Here is a 21,430-nt window from a genome sequence, read left to right on the forward strand (position 1 = left end):
ACACACACACACAAAGAAAAACAAATAGATAGAATAGAAAAAATAGAATAGAAAAATATAAATAAATTATTATTTTTTTTTTTTTGATTTACACAACAATAGTCAGGCAAACAAAATATCAACAGTAAACATGCAAGTATACTAGAGCAGCTAGTACTAACATGCTTTACTTACATGTTTCTTGAAGAATTCAAGAGTACTTTCTCAAAGATAACTGAATGAAAAGCTATGAACCTGGTACTTTAAGATGTCCACGTTGTAATAGGATGCAGTAGGGTTCTGCTCAGAGCTCTTCCTGAGGTACGCCGTCAGTGCAGGCATGTTCAGCCAAAAGTCTTTAGTGTTTGTGTCGCTCTGGGAGGAGTCACTGCAGTCATACACACACACACACACACACACACACACAGAGAAACCGCTATTAGAAGCTCAATAATTCATTGCTGCGTGCCATTGTAGCAGCATGGAACAACTAACCCTACTGCAGCAGCTCAACTATTAAATCACAAATCCCTCCTGATTTGATTAGTCATGCCTGGGAGCTGCTGGCACGAAATCACACAAGAAGAAAAGGATGTGGGTGAGTGAGACCAGGGTGAGTTTAGCCTGAGCACTTGATGCTAATATGTGGAATCAAGATTAAAATAAGGTACAAAAATACAAAATGTTTCAAGCCACTTTGATCACTTTCTCATATACAGTACAGTGGTTACTGTCACTTTTGATCAATTTAACGCATCCTTGCTAAATAACAAGATTACTTTCTTAAACAATCAAGCAAATAAATAAATGATACTGACCCAAAACTTTTGAACATTAGTGTAACACAAGCAGAAACACCTTAGTGTAAGGCACAAACTCACCTGTGCAGTAGTTGTTGGTTGGGCATGATTTGCTCTAATCTGCTGGTGTTTGAGAGTTTGAAGCTGAGTACAGCAGGAGATGGACTAGAGGTGAAAATCTTGATGATGCCACTGGGGAAGGACAGGGTCATATCTCCTGTGATCTTCACAATGCACCTAAAATCACATTTGAGGTTTAAATTTTTTTTTTTTACAGAGATCACACTCAGAGCGGAGCATACCGTATCTAGAACAAGCATTCACTAATGAATTATTTTTTGGAAAAAAAAAATATATACAATTTTTCCATTCCTTTCTAAGATTTTATTCATTTCTATTACGTTTGTAGACATGGAGATCACAACTGTACAGTTCTCTGATATGGCAAGGTTTGTCAAGCGTATAGTATGTAAAATCTGTATTGTAGATGATGTGAAACTCACTTGCTGGGATCTGCTCCTTTGAAATAGGCATTAACCGACTCTGTGAATGCCACCGCAATGGGCAATGCATCCTGGGAAGCCAGTGTCACTGGACTGGGCCCACGAGATGTCCCTATGAGGGAAAGGAAGAAAAGAGAGACAGAAAGAAAAAAAAAAAACATTTAAAAAACAGACATTTAAGTATGAATCTAAAATAGTAGGAGGAATGTGATTCAATTCAGACAATTCAAACCTTTGTAATGACAAACACTGAAAAATCAACAGGAAAAAGGAAAAGACATCTTTGAGCAATTTTGGTCCGCACTATTTCTGCCATGCATCCTCATCAGCCACAACACAACAGGCAAGTAGAATACACTGAAGATTAAATGGTGAGTCACAGACTGAGAACAGGGTGTGGTTTACCAGATGGGGCAATGCAGTTGGTTGATCAAGGACATATGATCATTCATGAGTCTGTTAGTAAGTTAGAACAAAATGTTCTTCTGGGTTCTTTCCACTGTACCTGCCGGAGTCTCACATCTCTTCTCAAAAGTGGGCAGTTTCCCCACGAACAGATCGTCCTCTTAATTCAAAATGAAAGGAAGGAAACCACAAAAGGAAAGAAAAAAAATAGGGCGAGAGCACAGCCCAACAGTGAAGGGTGAGAATGGAGTGATCTGGTGAGTGATGTGTTGACCATATAATGAAATACAATGTGTACAATATCATTTTTTTGCATGTTAGTATTCCTTAGACGTGGACATGGCTATAAAAAAAACAAACAAAAAAACAATATATATATATGAATTATGACTTTACTGTTATAATAATGATTAAGTAATACATGTAATAAATGATAACGGTGGGGAAGAATCAGTGTTGCATCATTTGGCATGTGTGATATGAATGTGGATGATGTGAAAAAAACATTTTGTGTGTGCATCCTCTGTTCTTCTTGTGTTCATCATGTGTATATGCGTGTGTGTGAGACTGAAACTCACCGACAGTAGGTGTGTTGCTGGTGCTCAAGGAGGTGTTTGAGCTGAGAGAGGAGGAGCTCTCTGCATGAGCCAGAGGAGCAGCGGGAGGAGGGCTGGAGTTGGATATCTTAGGAGGGCTGAACGGTCGGCCCTGCAGAAAACAACTAACCGATTAATAATTCACTGCATTCAATCTTCATTCAGATCAATCCCTGTAAACTAGACTGGGTAAGGGGGAATCAGGAAATATCTTCTTTACTCACAGCCTCATTGATGCCCGTCAGCTTGCCTGCAGGTAGTTTGGGCCGTGATAATGGTCTTGGAGGCGGGACAATGGTTGCTGTGCCCAGGGGAGTGGTTGGCCTGTTTGGAGGTGGTACTGTGCATGCAAAAAAAAAAAAAAAATGGTGACCACAAATGTTAGAACCACAAAAAAGGGGAAAATACAGAGGTAGCACTCTCTGAGCATGATTAAAATCACCAATGTTGAAAACCATTCAAAATGTTGCTATACTGGGTTTGACATCACACAGTCTTGCAGAAACAAGCTAACAGTCAAATCTAAAGATTACACCTAATGCACATGCAAGGGTCAGCGTCACAATATCAACAAAAGTAAATACAGAAAATAAGACTAAAAAATAAGATCAAGCAAAGAACCTAAAAGAAAAATCTGCACCTTTTAAACCATAGTCAAACTGTTTTGGAATTAGAAAATGTTGGATATAGTATTTATGAGCAATTTTGCAGACACATTTCAAACATATTAATGAGTAATTTTCCTGAGTTACTTTGTGTAGCTGAAAATAAATAACATGCATACATACATAAAAATAATAAAAAACAAACCAAATTTGGCCCACACATTTTCTTACTGTATTCCTGTATCCAGCTAAACAGTACATTTGAAAAGTTACATTTGCATTATTCATATCAATAATCAATGCAGAAAACTAAAAAATAATACATTGAGTAACTTTACCAAGTTAGTTTGTGTAGCTGAAACAAAATAAAAAAAATAAAATAATTAAAATAAACTTAAAATAAACCAATTTTTTATACACTGTATCTAGCTAAACTGTAATTAAAACTATGATGGTTTACAGGTTATTTGGTTACATTTGAATTATTCAAAACAATAATCAATGCAGAAGATGCAAAAAAAAAAAAAAAAAATTTTCACCAATCAATCAATCAATCAATCAAAAAAAAATAAAAAGAACCAAATCCAACAAATCATTACTTTACAATGAATTAAAATAAGTTACATAAAAAAAATCAGGTTTGTTAAAACCACAGAACACGTATATCACTGTCATGTAGCCATGGGACAGCGTTTGAACATGCTTAGAACTCTCATTCCTCAATATTACCATCCTGCATGGGTCGGGCTGGTGCTTCCTTTAGAGTGGGGGCGCTCTCCTCTCTCCCAGTGCTGCCAAATGGGTCAGCAGGCTCTCTGGAGAAAACCTTGAGCTGTTGAGACACAGGGACTGAACGAGGCCTCGCTGGTTGATGGGACGGTCCACGACATGGAAAGGCAATCCATTGGTTCTGGGCCCAAGAAGAAAACATGTCTGGACCAGCCGCGGGAGCACTGAGAGGGGGCTTGTGGGTAGCACAGTCCTTAGGAGTGGACTGTAGGGCTGGAGGCACGCTCATAGCTCGAGTTGGGCCAGGGTGGAGGAGAGCAACAGCCTTATCAGGAAGCTCCCAAGGAGAGATGGAGGGAGCAGAGGGGAGAACAGGGAATGGCGAGGAGCTCGGCTTGGCAAGACCAGCAGGAGGAGGCAGTTTGGAGGGAAGGGGGAAAGAAGGAGCCTCGGTAACCTCAAGACTGACTGCGGAAGGAGAGGTGGGCTCCCACTGTAAATCCACTTCTGTTACAGGGGTCATCAGAGAGAACAGAGTAATGCACTGTTGTAAAAATGTACCACATACTGACAGGCATGCTGAGAAGACTACATGGAGAAAATGAAAGAAGCACAGATGACCTGGATGTGTGTCTATGCAGGCTCTGAATCTGAATGTGGAAAACAGCTCTACAATTCACATAACTACATAAAAAAAGTCATATGAACACAACATTGGGAAAAAATTTGAAATAAATGAAATAAACAGACCTTTTTAAATGAGGCAGTATCAGTGAAAATGATCAAAATATATATGTAAAGATACAATTTATAGTAAAACAAAATCAGTATAAAACTATATATAAAAAAAAGACAATGAAAAAAAAAAATAATACAAACTACTTTTTAAAATAAAATAAAAGTATGAATTTATAAAATAATAAAAATATATTATAAAACCTATTATAAAATAATGGTCATATTGTAGAATCCTACTGAAACGTACTTTTAAAGATCCCTCTAAAACACATAACAAGACAACCCGGTGATCCTAAAGAAAACTACCAGCTAAACTTCATGCACCTCTGTCAATTACAACTAATACAAATGCATAAAAGAAATCAAATAAAATACTGACAAATGAGTGTTTGGGCCAATGTGTAAATTCTGTCATTGTTTACTCACTCTTATGACATTCCAAATCTGTATAACTTTTTTTTTTGATTGAGTAAATGATTAACTATTTTTCCTTTTTGAGAGAACTATTCTAAAAGTACAATGAAGTGTGGCTCTGTTCTTATCTTCTGTGCACAGAAAATGTTGAAAACACTCATATTCACAGATACATCTCTTAGAAATATTAGGGGTGAGTTCAAGCAAAACATTCCTATCATCATTCGCATTTGTGCAGATTTTTGAGCCATTAGGGTCAGTGTCTGTTATGGGAAGAGTTTTATTCTGATGATCACACTGCAGGCATGGGTCATAAGCATTACCTGGGTCTTCAAAAACCTCATCATTTAACTGCAGTGGGGGAGATGTAGGGAAAGATGCTAAGAAGAGAGAAGCCAAGTCTAAGAAATAAAAGCATTGAACAAATACAAAGCGAGGATGAGAAAATAAAAAGAAATCAACACAAATAAGGGTCAATTTAAACATATTAAGACAGTAGGAAAGAAATACACATGAAAGAAATAACATTCAAAAGCTAAGTAAAAAAAACCTAAATGGCACACAGGAGAAAAAAAAGATCTAGCGCAAATAACTCGCCATGTTACTAACATCCCATATCCTATTCACTGCTCTTTTTGTTCCTTTGCCAGGTCAGACCCATAACAAGATCAGGTTTGACAACGTCTGTGACATGGGGACGCCAAACTCCACCCTCTGACCTCTGAAGGTGCCAATTAACTCTGGATTATGATTGGCCCTCGCAGCTAAGGTCAGAGCTTGAATGATGGGTTGGCTTTTTTAGTGACTGCATTGAGTGGATTATCAGTGAAAAAAGCACTCACTTGTTTGCAAACGATGCCCTTTTAAAACTATAACAGTCAGACTAGAATTTACTCAGATATTGTAATATTTTATTTTGTAAGAAATATTAAGTTAAAGGAGACATATTATGCCCCTTTTTACAATATATAATATAAGTCTCTAAAAGCCACAAAAAATACATTTGAGTATACTACATAAATTCTGTGAAATTTATTTGCATCTCATTTTTGTTGATGTACATCTAAATGATAATATTTACATTGGGTCAAGAAAGACTACTGCCAACTGCACCATTCCCCAAGATATGGAAGCTCCTAATTCCCAGATGTGAAAATTACATTTCATTTCAACAATCAAGGTCAAGAGCAAAGGAGACGGAGTCACGTAGAGCATGAGGGAGCACAGAGACTACACTCACGGCATACACCCAGGGGTCTTTTTCATAATGCACATGCAATTTTGTGTGTAAATCATACATAAAACCCATTCTTAATTCGTAAACTGACATTTAATTCAATGGGAACATTTATGTTAAATTGATTTACAGTAAGCACGAGTTATAAAGAAATAAATTATTTTTGTGTTTCACAAATAAAGCTTGGGGTGTGTAAAATGCTGTAGAAAGAAGTGGGGTAAAATGAGACTTTTAGAAATTTAAGTTCAATTTAAGTTAGAAATTCAAGTATCAGTAAACAATTGAGATGTTTTCAAAACGCCAATACTGTAACACCAAAATGTAAAAAAAGTACTCAAAAACAAAACAAACCCACAATTTAAAATAAATAAATCCCATGGCATTAACAAAAGATTCCATACTAAAGCAAAGGACAGACTGAGTGAGATATGAAGTCGCTGTGGGATATGAGGGTTTCCGTGACAACAGCAGCCTGAGCAAGCTCTCTAGAGGAGACTGTTGTGGACTGGAAAAGCCCTGACACTTTCACCAGCCTGTAAGCATCATCAATAATGAAGGAGGTCAGACCTAAGACAAGCCTTCCAGAGGCTGGGGGATGGAGGGGTGAATGACTTACGACTGTCTGCCTGTACAGTGTGTGTGTGTGTGTGTGTGTGGTTGATGAAGAACGTTCTGACTCCATCATTGTCAAGCTGAACTCTGTCATTGAGATTAGTGTAGATGCTGACCCTGAGATGTGTTTTAAATATACAGTGGGTACGGAAAGTATTCAGACCCCCTTAAATTTTTCACTCTTTGTTATATTGCAGCCATTTGCTAAAATCATTTAAGTTAATTTTTTTTTCCTCAATTAATGTAATTGTACCTATCTTCTATTTTGTAAAACTTGCATAAGATATAAGAAAAAAAGACCTTGAATTTGGTTTTAGAAACAGTGTTTAACAACAATAGATTACTGATATATTAATGACATTAACACCGAGTTTTGTTTTTATGTACCCAGAAGAGTGTGTATTTGCTGTATTACAACAGACGGTGTTACCTGATGAGTGGGGTAGCGAGGAGCTGGAGCCAGTGCTGGTCGGGCCAAATGGATCCAAAGACAGCAGGTCATTACTGGATAATGAAGATGGATAAAAAAAAAAGGATGAAAGTTGTAAATCAAATTGAATAATTGGTTACATTGTTTTTCAAAAAAGGTTAACAGCAAAGCTTCTCTTACTCATTAAAGGATGTCTGCGCTATCTTGGACCGTCCCAGTTCATCACCTGTAAAACAATGAGAACACAAGCAACTGAGTAACGGCGCAACTCTTCAGGCTTTATTCATGATCTGAAGCCAGGTGCAAGAAACCCCTTAAATTAAGCTGAGAAATCCCTTTACAAATATAACAAAGGGTTTTCTTAAATTAGCATTCTTACAGTTGGGCACTGCTCATTAGGTCCTGATTAAAATGCAGCTCATGTGTTTCATGAAGAAAAAGTTAAATACTAGATTAAGACATATTGTTTTTGTTCCCCTTGTATACAACAATAACCTATGGAAGCCAGGAAATGAACAGCAGTAGTCACTTGCTTAAGAAAAGATAGTGTTTCTAACCATTAAGTGCCATGTCAGGTGGTTTAAAACTGGTAGCAAGTTGAGTACTACATGAGACACATGTTCTTGCAACCCCATTTGTCACAGGTAAAGGTATCAAATACATACATTAAAAATGACATGCAATACAGTATATTATACACAAAGGACAAATGACAGTGTTAAAAGACAACAGATTATATTAGTAACCAAATATAATTTTGGTATAAATAATTAATTTTGTGATTTGCACATTTTGTTTTAAATTTTTTAAGCTTCACAGGGATCCCTCATTCCCACCAACACAAACGCAGCTGTGGACCAAAAGAGAGTTTGGGTGGCTAAGATTCTTGGGGAATACTCACCTGCCTTTGGTTTTATAGCAGGGAATGTTTGTTGCCGTGTCATTCCTACAGTAAGTATGTGTGAGATCCACATTTACAATAATATTCAGTACTGCATATTCTTCAGTTTATTCTAGAAACCTAATTTGCACAAGTGCCGCATAATAAGAAATATATATGTACCAGAATTTTTTTATCGGTATCAGTTGATATTGGATATTTAACTGTGCACATTTTACGATTTAGAATATATTTTGCAGTCATCCAAAGCCCACTAAAGTTAACTTTAAAAACACTAATAATTAAATGACACAGTTAAATGTACTCTTTAATAAATCTCAAAATAAATATACATTTTCCATACTGTACATTATAATGTCATGATGTCCAAAGTCAATAAAGCATTTAAAACATCTGTTTTTTTGTGTGTGTGTTTTATTTTATTTAGACAAAATAGTATAAAATTTTAATACTGGCCATTTATCAGTTATTGGCCATAACCTGATAAGAAAATTTTGGCCCAACACCAATAAGCTGATAAGTATAATATATGCTGACCATAAAATCAGTTTGTAAAAAGAATTTAAACATGGTTCAGTTAAAACATAAGAAAAGAATGCTTTCTCGACTATCTATCTTTTGTCATTCCTGAAATTGCATCTTGGTGTGATTTCAGATAAACTACAAAATATACCGTATTAGATTAAAGGACTTATCGCATAAGATTATCTGCCAGACCTTATCAAATTAAGCATGTGCAAGAGGTTTGCAATAAATGCGTTTTTTTGAAGAAATGTTTACCGTTCCAGTGCAAGAATAACAAAACGATTCTACTGTAAGCTCAATTACTGTCTTACAGATTTAAAGTATGTAAAACTTTCCTGGGACGTTAACTTGAAATTGTTGCTCTTGATGTGAGAACATGCCGCAGTGTAAACACTACATTCTGGCATGCATCTGTGCTCGTTTAAGCCACAATTTACTGGAAAAAATGTAAAATTATGATGGATAGAAAAACATAAACACACAATTAAGCAGTTAATCTTGCTCGTGGCTTAAGGAGGCAACACTGTGCTACTCAGATGAGGAAAAAATGGGAGATGATGTTTATTTTCTCATGGGATGAGTTGGCTTTGGAGGGGTCACCAGAGCAACATGAAGGAGGCTTGGCTAGAAACGTCACGGCCAAGAAAAACGAAAAAGAGAACTCAAAATGGCAGGCGCTCTCCAGAGCCAAACCTTCAGAGTGACAGAGGGATGGAGGGAGGATGAAAAAAAGAGAGGAATACTCACTGGATTGGTTTCTCTTCATATGAACCTGGAAATGAAAACAGGCTTTTATTAATGAGAGTGAGAGGAGTTATGAAAACAGCAGAAGACATGAAGTGCTTCATCCCCACATTCGTTCAATAGATACTGGCTTCACAGGATGACAAACACACACACACAGACAAACACACACACACACACACACACAGAGAAGAATTAGCAGAGAACCGCAGTAGTGAGATTACATATTCAAACCATAAATTCAGCAACAACATTCTGCAGGCAGTCTAAACATGAGGAAATGAGTGGCAGAGAATTCAACCGAATTCACTACCAGGATTGTTTTGAGGCTAAGAAATGTCAACAAGAGTCAACTAGCAAAACGGCAACAAATGCACGGGAAGGCTTGGTTTATTGTGTATTCAAAGTGACTCATATGAAGCCTCTCTGCCTCAAACTCTGTCTGAGTGGATAGAAGAAAATCCCACTTATTTTGATGAATAGAAACACATCAGAAAATCAACGTATGGACCATACAAGTAACTAAATGGTAAACTGTGAAGGAAAAACTGTGGAAACACACAAACAAACACATGCATACAAATACACACATACGTGCATAGAGTAAAGGCAGGGTTTAGTCCCATAGGCAGAGTGGCAAATGGGTTCAATTACAGCACCCAGGCCACACACCCGCCAACGAAAGAAAGAGAGAGAGAGAGAACATCAAGGGGAAACAGAAACAACAGAAGACTAGGGGAAATGGAAATGGAAAGCTTAATAATAGCAATAATGTACAGTACAACAGATGACATGGCATTCGTCGTCACCTTGATTTCCTGACTTAACCCAAACTGCCATAAAACATATCTGCCTAAAAAAATGAAACAAACAGGGCAACGAAAAGAAATGAAACTGAGAGGGAAAGGAAACAACTCTGATATGTGACACAGACAAATGTTCAGTTTGGTGAATGTAGTTTTTGAGATGTGTAAATGTTTGAGAGGCTAATCTGAGTGATTACTGAGCACAGTTGGGAGAAGACAGAAAGCTCAAGCCTGGTGAAATGAATGATGAAGAGCCTACCTAAAAGATGTGTGTTAATCCATCTCAAACAGAGCAAACAGAGGCTGCAGCGAAGGTGTCTAAAGTAAACTGTCGCCCCGGCTGTGCTCACTGAAAACACAAGCTGGCACTTGTGAGGATGTGTTATTGCAGAAATTTATCACTCTGTCATTTCGAAGCGTCACAACAGAATGAAGAGCGAGGGATGCAGAGAGAGAATGTAAAACACACACAAAAAGGGTGAAACTGAGCAGATGAAATCTTGAACAAAGAGAAAATCATAGTTACAAACAATGTTACTGATAACAAACCTAACCAATTTGTTTTTATTCTGTCCATAACACATCTAATGTTTATCAGCCAATACAAATACACTATCATTCAAAAGTTTGGTTGGTACGGTTTTTAAAAATGTTTTCTGAACGAAGTCTCTTATGCTCACCAAGGCTGCATTTATTTGATCAAAATCACAGTAAACACAGTAATATTTTGAAATATTGTTACAAATTAAAATTTCTAGTTTCAATTTTCTAATTTCATTTTTTATGTATTTTAAAATATAATTTATTCCTGTGATGAAAAGCTGTATTTTCAGCATTCTTACTCATTCTTCAGTGTCACATGATCCTTCAGAAATCAATCTAATAGGCTGATTTGATGCTCAAGAAACATTTCTTAAAGGGGTCATATGATGCGATTTAAATTTTTCCTTTCTCTTTGGAGTGTTACAAGCTCTTGGTGCATAAAGAAGATCTGTAAAGTTGCAAAGACTAAAGTCTCAAATCCAAAGAGATATTCTTTATAAAAGTTAAGAGTCAGCCACGTCTACCTAAAATGGCTCGTTCTAACACGCCCCCACACTATGTGGGAAGATTTGCATAACAACGCCCAAATGTTCACGCAAAGAAAGAAAGCGTAACTTTTATTCTCGCTGTAGTATTGTAGCGCTGCCGCCATGTCCTGAAGACGCTGTGTGCTTCGTTGTGAAAGCGAAACTACTTTGTTTGGCCTTCCAAAAGAGGACGATATCTGCTTCGTCATGCCTGGAGCTGATCCGTGCTGATCGCTGAGGAAATACACGGATCGGCTTTCACCGTGGACGAAACGAAGTCCAGCCTGGGGTCGTCACATGTGGTTGAGGGACGTAACATTTCCGTCACACGCTTGAGGAATTCGGCCAATCACAACGCACTGGATAGCTGGCCAATCACAGCACACCTCGCTTTTCAGACCGATGAGCTTTGTAAAAATCGACGCGTTTCAGAAAGGCGGGGCATAGAGGAGAAACAATAATGTACAGTATGTTTGAACCTTAAACCGCATAAACACATTTCATTACACCAAATACACAAAATAATGTTCTTTTTAGCAACATCATATGACCCCTTTAAAAATGTGATTCTCTGGATCATTGAGTCCATGTACAGAGATTCGTTTTGGTTTTCTTTTTTGTCAATATACTCAATCTAGTTCAATATAGTGATGGACAGTATGACTGATCCTGGTAGAGTAAACTACAATGCCTGCTGTTCTGACTCAAAGACTGCGTTTTTTATATTTAAAGAGTTTTTATATTTTATATATTTAAAGCAGTGTAGAGTAGGGCTTGTTGTTTGTCATTTCTCCGATCACAAATGCAGACATGGTTTTATGTTTAACCTTAAACCGCATAAACACATTTCATTATACCAAATACACAAAATAATGTTCTTTTTAGCAGCATCATATGACCCCTTTAATGTTATCATTAATGTTGAAAATGCATAGTTGTGGTGCTCAGTATTTTTGTAGAATCTGGATTCTTTGATAAATACAAAGTTCCAAATAGCATTTAACAATAACAATAACTATAAGAATAAGAATAAGAAGATCTTTTGTAATAGTAAATGTCTTTACTGTCACTCTTGATCAATTGAATGCATCCTTGCTGAATGAAAGTAATCCTTCTTTTTTTTTTTTTCAAAAAAGAAAAGCTGCAATCCATTCATAAGAATCATGGATATTTAGATTTTTTTTAACCAACTGGCTCTGAACATGTCAAGACATCGGCTGCCTTTACTTAACTAAAAACTGTTAAACTAAACTTTGTTACAGACACCGCTCTTGCCCACGCGCATTTACCTACGTGATCTTACTCATTAGAAAGAGTCCCTCCGTGCTTCCTGTGGTGAGATTTCAGGCAGGAAGTTGCATGGGTTTGTTTACCAACAGCACTCACACACAGATGGTCCACAGGCCCACAGTGTGTGCAGGAGGAATTGCTTGACCACATAACTATACACACACACTCACACATGCACTTCATTTACAACATTAAATGACAGAATAGTAGGTCACCTTTGCACAAAGCAGTACATGTGTGATGTCACCTATCATGTCATAGTGACCAACTCAGACTCAAACCACTTGAGATGAATAAAATGTTCATTCCCTCGCTGGTAAAGTCTAACGTCTGTTGGGCCTACACAATATTGTTTTGAATCAGCCAGTTAAATCTACAGGTGCGTTATGAACACACACACACACACAACTCAGGATAGGGAAAAAAGTGTGAAAGCATTTTCAGCATTTCTAAGGATCGCCTGTAAATATCATAATCAAATATTGCCCTCTAGTGTCTGCTGGGCCATCGTAGGTTTTGGTGGAAGAGATGAAGCGAGATGTGTGGGAAACAGAAACATGACTGTAAATGATATCAACCAATCACAAGTCTCTTTGCTGATGCTGTACAATCACCCTTTATAGAGTGAGCCCAGCGTGCATTACTCTGTGTATGAATGAATGTGAATGCAAGGTATACGTCTATATGTGAGGAGTATGCGGTCATGGGATCTTTACACATGGTGTGTGTGCTGGTGAGGCATCTCTTACAGCAGGGGTGGGCGAGAGGGTGATGTTTCCAATAGAGGCCTTCAGCTCGTCGATGGTGGCTTTGTGCTGGTGTGTGCCGTTGTTAGTCTGCACGGGTTTGATCTGGACGTGGAATTTTCTTGGCTCGTCTTCATCTTCTGAGTCACTGGATGAATAAAAGGAGTTCTCTTTGGCATGTGATCAGAAACATTAAGGAAAATGGTTGACACACACAAAAAAAAAGATACACGCGGGGCATGAAAATTCGTCTATAGTATCACGGGCTAAGAAGATCAGGTTTGGTATTTTATTTGAATTTTTTAACATGTATTCTAGTCCACATAAGAGTGATGACGCAGCTTTGGTAAAGAAAACAGAAGAACGAAGAAAATCTGACGGGAAGGAATGACTTGGCAGCCATTCAGATAAAAGTGCAACAAAGAAAGTTATCACACTATGTTCTCAAGCCAAAAAAAAGTGTTCAGAGTTTATACTGAGTAGAGGCGATGAAAGAGATGAAGGAAAATGTTTCTGTGGCTGAGATGAAAGTGTGTGTGTATGGGGAATGGAAGAGATGAATCTGGAGTAAGGATATCATTCTCGTTGACTTCTGGTCGGATACAGAAGCCCTCCTCGTCCAGCTGAGGCACATTCTGCAGAAAAACACAGAACACACCACAGACAAAATCCTATTATTCACACTCTTCAATACATCACAGCACAAGGAGAGTCCGACTGAGGTAAAACACACTATTGTTAGCGATATAGCAAGAAGCATTTAGACTATGTTGTCTTTACTTAACATTGTAAGAATTATAGACAATCCTTCAACAACATTAGGTCACCACTCACGGCGTTATGAAGATCTATAGCACCGTAGAAACCCGGGGGAGCTCCGTTGGAAGTGTTCTGAAAGAAAGACGAACAAAAGGAGCTTTGTGGGTGCGAATCAAACGGAGTTTCTCCAAAATAACAAGAGGGAGCATACTTTGATCAGAAGAAAATGAGTTTCATATTATGAAATTACAGAAAAACACCTTTAGTACTGTATTGATACTATTAATGTATTAATAATTAATGTACTGTAACATTCAAAATAAGAATAATTTTCTCCAGTAATAATAAAATTAATAATAAATTATTAATAATATTAAAAAAAGAAAAATGTATTCTCACAGCCGCTTCTACTTCAGCCGATTCACTATTCAAGACAGAGAAAAGTTTATGGAACGTTAATACTTCATTTTACCACAAATGTAAAATTACTCTGCAAACATAATTATTATATAATTATTATGATATAATATATAATAATTATAATTACTCAAACATTATAATTATTACTCTAAATTACAAAAAACTCTCCATAACAAAAATATGTCTACTTCTCTAAACTTAATTTATTTTATCACCAGATCGAAATTTTCATAATCCTCTGTCATAAAATTACAATAAAATCCATAAAATTACAAGTAACTCACAAAATACTATGAAGCACAGTACGTTTGAGAATTTAGTTTAAAATAGTTAAATTCTTTAAAAAATATTGTTAAAAAGTCATAAAAAACAAGTGAGATCACATTAAAGTAAAAGTCAACACTTACGTGGAATCTGTGTCTTTATCTCTCCGTCTGCCTGGTATGGCAAAGGTCTTCCTTTTTCTGGGTTTAACACCTAAACAGACACAGCAATGATTATTACAAATCTAGACAAATAGAGTTGCATCTGAAACAAATCGTAAAATGGGTATTATGACTTTTAAACAGAATGTAAAGGCTACAAAACTAACATTCTAAATGAATTATTATAAAGAGATGAAATCAGAGATATTAAAGTGAAATTATATTCTATATTTTTCCTATATAACAATAAAAAAGAAAATGGGAACAGAGAGAAAAATTAATTCAGACCTTCTGTGGCGATTGAGACATTACATTCCTCAAATTCAATGGGCCCTGAAATGATAACAAACAAACAAATACAAATGATTGAAGGGATGTCCTGTTACAGTATACTGAATTCAAGAATTAACATATGGCGTAATATTTAATATTAAAACAAATTTTTAAATTATTATTATAATTTTTTTTTTTACAGCGTTTCATAAAATCATCACGAAAATAGTAACACATACGCAGGTCAGATTTTCTGGCAAGCAAATTTACAGAGTCCTCAGTAGGTCTGGTAGCAATCAGCACAATCTGACTTCCCCTTTAAGCCAGAGCATTTAGTTCACAGCCAGCATGCAACACGCACTAATAGATGTGCGCACACACACACACACACACACACACACACACACACAAATGCCTGGAAGCACTTCTGCTTTTAACCTCAGAAATCAAACAAACACACAAATCCAATAAAATGACGTGCAGCACTGATAACACTCTCACACTAAATGCTGTATACTAGTCTTCACTGAAAATATGAATTAATATAACACACAGACACACAGATGGCTGCAAAAGACAACAAACCGCAAGCTTCATTTCTTGCTCATCAATTTTGCATATTTACCTCCAAGCTTTAACACTTTTGACATGACCCATTTCCACACTGACACATGAGTGAAGGGATTTAAGCAAACAAAGTCACTTGTATTTCACGGCTCAGGGTTTTGCAGTCATGACCCAACAACTTGTCAGCCAAGTTTTTATTTCAGAGTGAAGTTAAAACGCGAAAAATTAGGATTCAACATGAAATCTAATTTTAATCTGAACAGCATATAAATATTAATTCTGTGCTTTCGTGACTGGCCGTAAAGAGAGGAGAGATGCCCCTCAGTGCTCTAAGAGCCCTTTAGAGCGTGTTTTCTTTTGTGTTAATGCACATAAAAGCTAATGCTTGTCCAAGAAAACGAAAGACAGCATTTTACTACTACCAGACCTCTGCAAGAGAGCCTGGGGCGCTATTTTCATTGCACAGAAAACGCCTTGACCTGAAAAAACAAAAGCGTGTGATATTTAACTCAAGCGGTTCAATACAGTTTCCCTGGAGAATGACGGCTGTGAGCGGACCTCATGCGCACGGTTCAGAGCAGTCACGACAGGCACACATCACACATGCTGACGCAGATACAGTATGACTGATCTACTCTACTGCACCAGATCACTTCACTCTCTTATCTCTGTTATTGTTTGTTTGAGATCATCTCTGATCACACAATCAGAACTAAAGGTCAAATGCTGTCAGTTCACACACGTACCCAAATACATACACACGAAAAATTAAAGACCCACTTCAATCGAAATCATATTAAACATATCAGATTATTTGTTATAAAACGGATAGTTCCGGTCCTTGATTTTGATTGGTTGAGCCGTGTTTGAAGCTGTTGTAAATTACACTACAAACATACACCTTTGTTTACTTTGTGTGTTGCTTGGCAACCACTTTGTTGCAACCACAACTGTTTCTGAGGAACTACATTGTTTGGTGGAATAATACTGTTTTTATTAATATCATTACACTTTATTTGATCCGTTTTATTTTAACCACGGCTTCTTGGGGTTTATTGCTTTAATTTACTTGAACCACACACTGTCTTATTAGGGACATAGCACAGTATGTATTATGTAATAATTCTATATAATATTTATGAACAACCTAACCTTCAGAAAACCTTTAGCATTTTTAGAATAAAAACCTAAACAAAACAAAAGCGAAACAACTACAAAATAAAATTAAACAAAACAAACAACAACAACAAACAAAACAAAAAACAAAACCTTATCCTTCTGAGGACCTTCAGGTCAGCTTTAGCTAAATATTCATCAACCTTGTCTCCAAATAATAGCCAAATTAGAAAGGCTAAAAAAAAAAAACATCTGTATTATTTTGTATTCATTTTATGTAAAGCACTTTGAATTACCATTGTGTATGAAATGTGCTACATAAATAAATTTGCCTTGCCTTGCCTTCATTACAACAAATCAGCAAGTTTGTCTAAACAAATTTAGAAAGCCGGACAATGCAGATCGATTTCTAAGATTTCCATGCAGCTGCGGGACTGAGGAAAAGTTTCTTCTAATTGAGTGATGTCAGGCGAGGAACGGTGCAACTGACAACACTTCCAGACTCCATCTAACAATATTTATGCACACAAATCCAAACATCAGACACAACAATGCCATCTAAATCTGGAAAAAGGGTATTAGGTTTTGTTTAAATTCATGTACACAGACAGACCTCTGTTTACATGAACACATGTGTGTATTTATGTGTGTGTGTGGGTTTATAGCAATACTTTGAGGAAAACATTGCTGAAAAATGTCTGCAGAAGTTAGCTAAATCTAATAAAACCTTCCTTTCAAAATGTCCTCAAAAAGAAAAATATTTCAAAAAGTCAGTTTTATTAAAACTCTAAATATTCAATCGAGTTGGGTTTCGATTATGGATTGTCTTTAGTAATTATAATTAGATTTATTTGAAAAAACTGTCTAAGGTTTAAATACAACAGTCTAAGGTATGTCCTTATTTAGATAGCTAGGTAAAAATGTGCTTTTGTGAATGCTCATACACATGCGTGTGTTTGTTTATGAGAGGCGCATGCAGTCATGCATTAACAGAGGATGTTTTTTTTTTAAATTGCATATGCTGAGCATGGACTCTCGGATGGCAAAGCAAGGAGAGTTTGCGTGTCTGGCTGGCGGCCAGTTCACAGCCCAGCTGGATATCGCTGAACTGCTCTTGCAACCTCTCTACAGCCCAGCGTGTCACTTCGGGATTGTTTCCGTGGTACAAAGTTTGTTCAACCTCTCTCTCTCTGTACTGGTTAGGACTGCTCTGATTTCATCAGCGTGCCACACAGATTACTGCTCTGACAGCGCCGCAATCCCTAATGAACAGCTTGATATGGGGAAGGAATGTTTTGTTGACCAAAACAGCTTTTAGTCTCAATTAATTCTGCTGTCAAAACAAATGGAGGGCAACCAAAAGCCAGAATGGTCAGTCTAGACACCTGGAGGTCACTATATCCTCATACATAGTTTACCTGGCCTACCTTTGTAGAGAATATTATATATACACACACTTATACATGCATACACTACTATTCAGAAATTTAGGGTCAGTATGTTTTAAAAATATATATATTTTCAATACTTTTATTCAGCAAGGACACGCTAAATTAATCAAAAATGACAGTAAAGATATTTATAATGCTACAAAAGACTTCTCTTTCAAATAAATACTTTTGAACTTTCTTTTATTATTATTTTGTTATTAAAATATTAAGCAGCACAACTGTGAACACTGATAATAAGAGGAAATGTTTCTTGAGCGCCAAATCAGCATATTAGAAAGATTTCTGAAGGATAAAGTGACACTGATGAATTCAAATTCAGATGTCAAGAATAAATTACATATCAAAATAAAGTATAACTCATTTATTAAATATATTGAAAATGGTTGTTTTAAATTGTAATATTTCATAATATTAAAAATATTTTTTAAAAAGTCTTACTAACCCCAAAATTTTAAACACTAGTGTGTAACACAACATAACATACAGGAGTGGTGAGAAAACAGGGTATTACAGCTGAAGTGTGTAATTTGTGTGATTTCCACTAGCGTCACCAAACAAAGAAAATTTTTGTTTTCAAAATGTTTTGTTTTTTTTTGCCATTGGACGAATAAAACAGATAGCCCCGCACCAAACTCACGCCATTGGGTGAGCCGATGTCACCGTGTCAGGATGTTCAAACAACACACTGAACACAGCAAATGTTTTGAAACATTGCTAAGAGAGGAAAAACATTTTAAGAAGGAACAAAATGACACATACAGCTTTCAAACCAAAACCAAGGCAAAATCCTAGTGTGTAACATTTATATTGGCTAAACTGGTTTAATTACGCTCCACGCCCCTTAAGCTTCCAGCAAGATTATATTCTCTATCTGAAATGTGAAAAAACTTCCACCCTGTGAAAAGAGGGAGAAGCAGGAGGTCGAATGAAAGGTCACGGAGGGATAAGTGAGGAAAAATAGCCAGAGCACAGGGGGAAGTGTAGCCGTGTCAAGCTCTATCAATTTCAAGTGGCTTAATCTCGTGTAAAGGTGGGCGAGCTTGACATTCCACTTAGCATGTGACGGCCAGTGCTGGCTGAGACCTTGGCTGAAAGCCCCTGTAATGGTCAGAACGCCACAAATCCTCCAGTGTAAACTCCACCGTGTTACAGCAATCAAGTCAAACATACTCCTAGTGTTATAGTGCGGCCTATTGCTCATTTCTAATCCCCCACCAAATTTTTTTTATTTTTATTATTTAGTCAGTTGGTAATGAACTCATGACCAGTCTTGTTAATAATATCAAGAGCAAAGTAGTTCAGTGCCAGAGGTTAAAGCTGTGTGTGAGTGATTTAGCTGTGTTACCTGGTCTCTCTTTGCCGGTCCCTTTGCTTTCTGCCAGTTTCTGTATGAGGCTCTCGACGGAAGTGTTCTCCATGTTTTTCACAAACTCTTCTTGCACCTTTAAAATAATAAACCAGGAAAAAAAGATACATGCACTTATTCAGTACTTTCACAGCAACATCTTACCAGAGAAAAATAAAAGTATATTTGTATATAGATGGAGTAGCCGTATAATAGGTATAAAAGCATAATCAGCATCAAATAACATATGGTTCCCTAAAACAATTTAAAGTTACCCTTTAAAATGCCATATAGCACATTTGGTAACACTTTACCGTATACGGTTCAATTCATTAACATCATTTAATGCTTTAGGTATCTTGAACTAAAAATGAACATGTTCATATTCATTTATAAAACATTAACTTTTGTCAATTTATACAATATTCAACTTACAAAGTTCAAAATGTTGCACGCTATGAGGATGTGACCAGTGGCACGGTTTCCCCAGGTGACCACTTTGACTGTCTTTGTTTGTATAGCCCTCAAGGGATGTGACAAATGCAATATGTCTTCTACACTGCTGACTCTGTGCTTTTCTTTCATAGTTGGCATGTTTCACAGATTTTCTAGTTCATTTCATAAACACACAGTACTTCATAAAGTGATTGTCAATTTGATTCAGTATCCATGTCCTTTTTTGTGGACTAGAGGAGGAGTGAAAGTAAAGCAAGGTCCTGACTGTCCTTCCAGACATGCTCAGATATTCATGATGCTCACTGTGTAGCAGAATCACATCAGACTTTGTAAGCAGTCTAGGTTCAAGCATTTTTTTCACATAGGGATTAAAAAAAAAGAAAAACTTTCATAAAAACTTCTAAGCCATGAACCAAACCAACCAGTTCTGAAACAAGGTTATTATAGTTCACTACAACTAAAACCATAAAAAAAGCATATTAGTTATTTGAAATAAAAGAAAAGTAACTGAAATAATACAATCTCCCATTTTCATTTAGTTTAACTTGGCATACTAAAATAACTAAAACTAAAATAAAATAAAAAAATAACAAAAAAAAAATAAAAACTTCAAAATGATAATGGAAAATATAAAAATATAAACATTCAAAATATTAATAAAAACTTCCAATAGTTTTTTAATGACTTAAAATAATACTACTCTGAACTTAATCATTTCACACACAAAAAAGAAGAAGAATATTAGACAAAAAGACAAATGTATAAGATTGTGCACATAAAGTCTGCATGAAATCAAAATGTACACTATTTACTTTGCTGGCGCACATTGCTAGTCTTAAAGTGAACAATTCTACTGAAAAGTTAAACTACTGAAAAAAATTGTTTGTGTTGGTAATCTTCATCAGTTTGATGGTTTGGGCAGAGTATCCTTAACCACTCCCCTCCAACCGTTAGTTTGCTGTGAGCGGGAGATGGAGAGAGTGCGCTACAATAAAACCCCGCCTTCTATTCAACACTCCATTTCAGTTGGAAATATGTTACAATACTGAAGTCGGCAGCAACTTCCGGTTCACACAGACTTTATTGTCTTTTGTGAGGGAAAAACTATTTTGTATTGCAAAATTATGATTAAAAAATAGACTTTTATGGAATACAAGTATAAAACAACTCTTAAAAATGTCATTACATGTTAAATAACTATAACTTAATTTATTGCAAAATATTCAAATATACAGTATACAAATATGTTAAGTAGTAGCACTTTTGGTGCGCACCCGGGTTCGATTGACGTCAGAGTTCGGTACGTTTGGATTAGGGCTGTTCGATTCCGAAATTTTTGGAATCGAGTCCGATTCCGATTCCTGGTTCTGTTGTTTTCGATTCTTGCTTTTTTTTTTAGATTGAAGGAATCTATAATCTCACCATGACTGCAGGATAAAGGTCGTAGAAAGTATCCTCATAATATGAAGCTTTATTTGTAAAAAAAAA

General features: G+C 36.4%; 1 protein-coding gene across 1 annotated transcript in view; it reads right to left on the reverse strand.

Moving 5' to 3' along the window:
* The window catches only part of LOC107757502 (F-BAR domain only protein 2-like), a 35,010-nt gene that overhangs the window by 6,784 nt on the left and 6,796 nt on the right, over positions 1 to 21,430 (reverse strand). The window contains exons 6-24 of the mRNA XM_016574989.1: positions 19,487 to 19,583; positions 15,023 to 15,067; positions 14,717 to 14,786; positions 14,289 to 14,313; positions 13,965 to 14,021; positions 13,708 to 13,765; positions 13,134 to 13,309; positions 9,222 to 9,246; positions 7,950 to 7,994; positions 7,229 to 7,274; positions 7,049 to 7,122; positions 5,093 to 5,170; positions 3,618 to 4,124; positions 2,508 to 2,623; positions 2,266 to 2,395; positions 1,788 to 1,847; positions 1,283 to 1,394; positions 861 to 1,016; positions 235 to 367 (exon numbers count right to left, since the gene is read on the reverse strand). Of these exons, the coding sequence (XP_016430475.1) occupies positions 235 to 367; positions 861 to 1,016; positions 1,283 to 1,394; positions 1,788 to 1,847; positions 2,266 to 2,395; positions 2,508 to 2,623; positions 3,618 to 4,124; positions 5,093 to 5,170; positions 7,049 to 7,122; positions 7,229 to 7,274; positions 7,950 to 7,994; positions 9,222 to 9,246; positions 13,134 to 13,309; positions 13,708 to 13,765; positions 13,965 to 14,021; positions 14,289 to 14,313; positions 14,717 to 14,786; positions 15,023 to 15,067; positions 19,487 to 19,583 (2,010 nt within the window). The remainder of the gene's footprint in view (positions 1 to 234; positions 368 to 860; positions 1,017 to 1,282; positions 1,395 to 1,787; positions 1,848 to 2,265; positions 2,396 to 2,507; positions 2,624 to 3,617; positions 4,125 to 5,092; positions 5,171 to 7,048; positions 7,123 to 7,228; positions 7,275 to 7,949; positions 7,995 to 9,221; positions 9,247 to 13,133; positions 13,310 to 13,707; positions 13,766 to 13,964; positions 14,022 to 14,288; positions 14,314 to 14,716; positions 14,787 to 15,022; positions 15,068 to 19,486; positions 19,584 to 21,430) is intronic.

The sequence above is a fragment of the Sinocyclocheilus rhinocerous genome, unplaced genomic scaffold (assembly GCF_001515625.1).
Source record: "Sinocyclocheilus rhinocerous isolate Xijiao unplaced genomic scaffold, SAMN03320098_v1.1 scaffold984, whole genome shotgun sequence".
Classification (NCBI taxonomy): Eukaryota; Metazoa; Chordata; class Actinopteri; order Cypriniformes; family Cyprinidae; genus Sinocyclocheilus; species Sinocyclocheilus rhinocerous.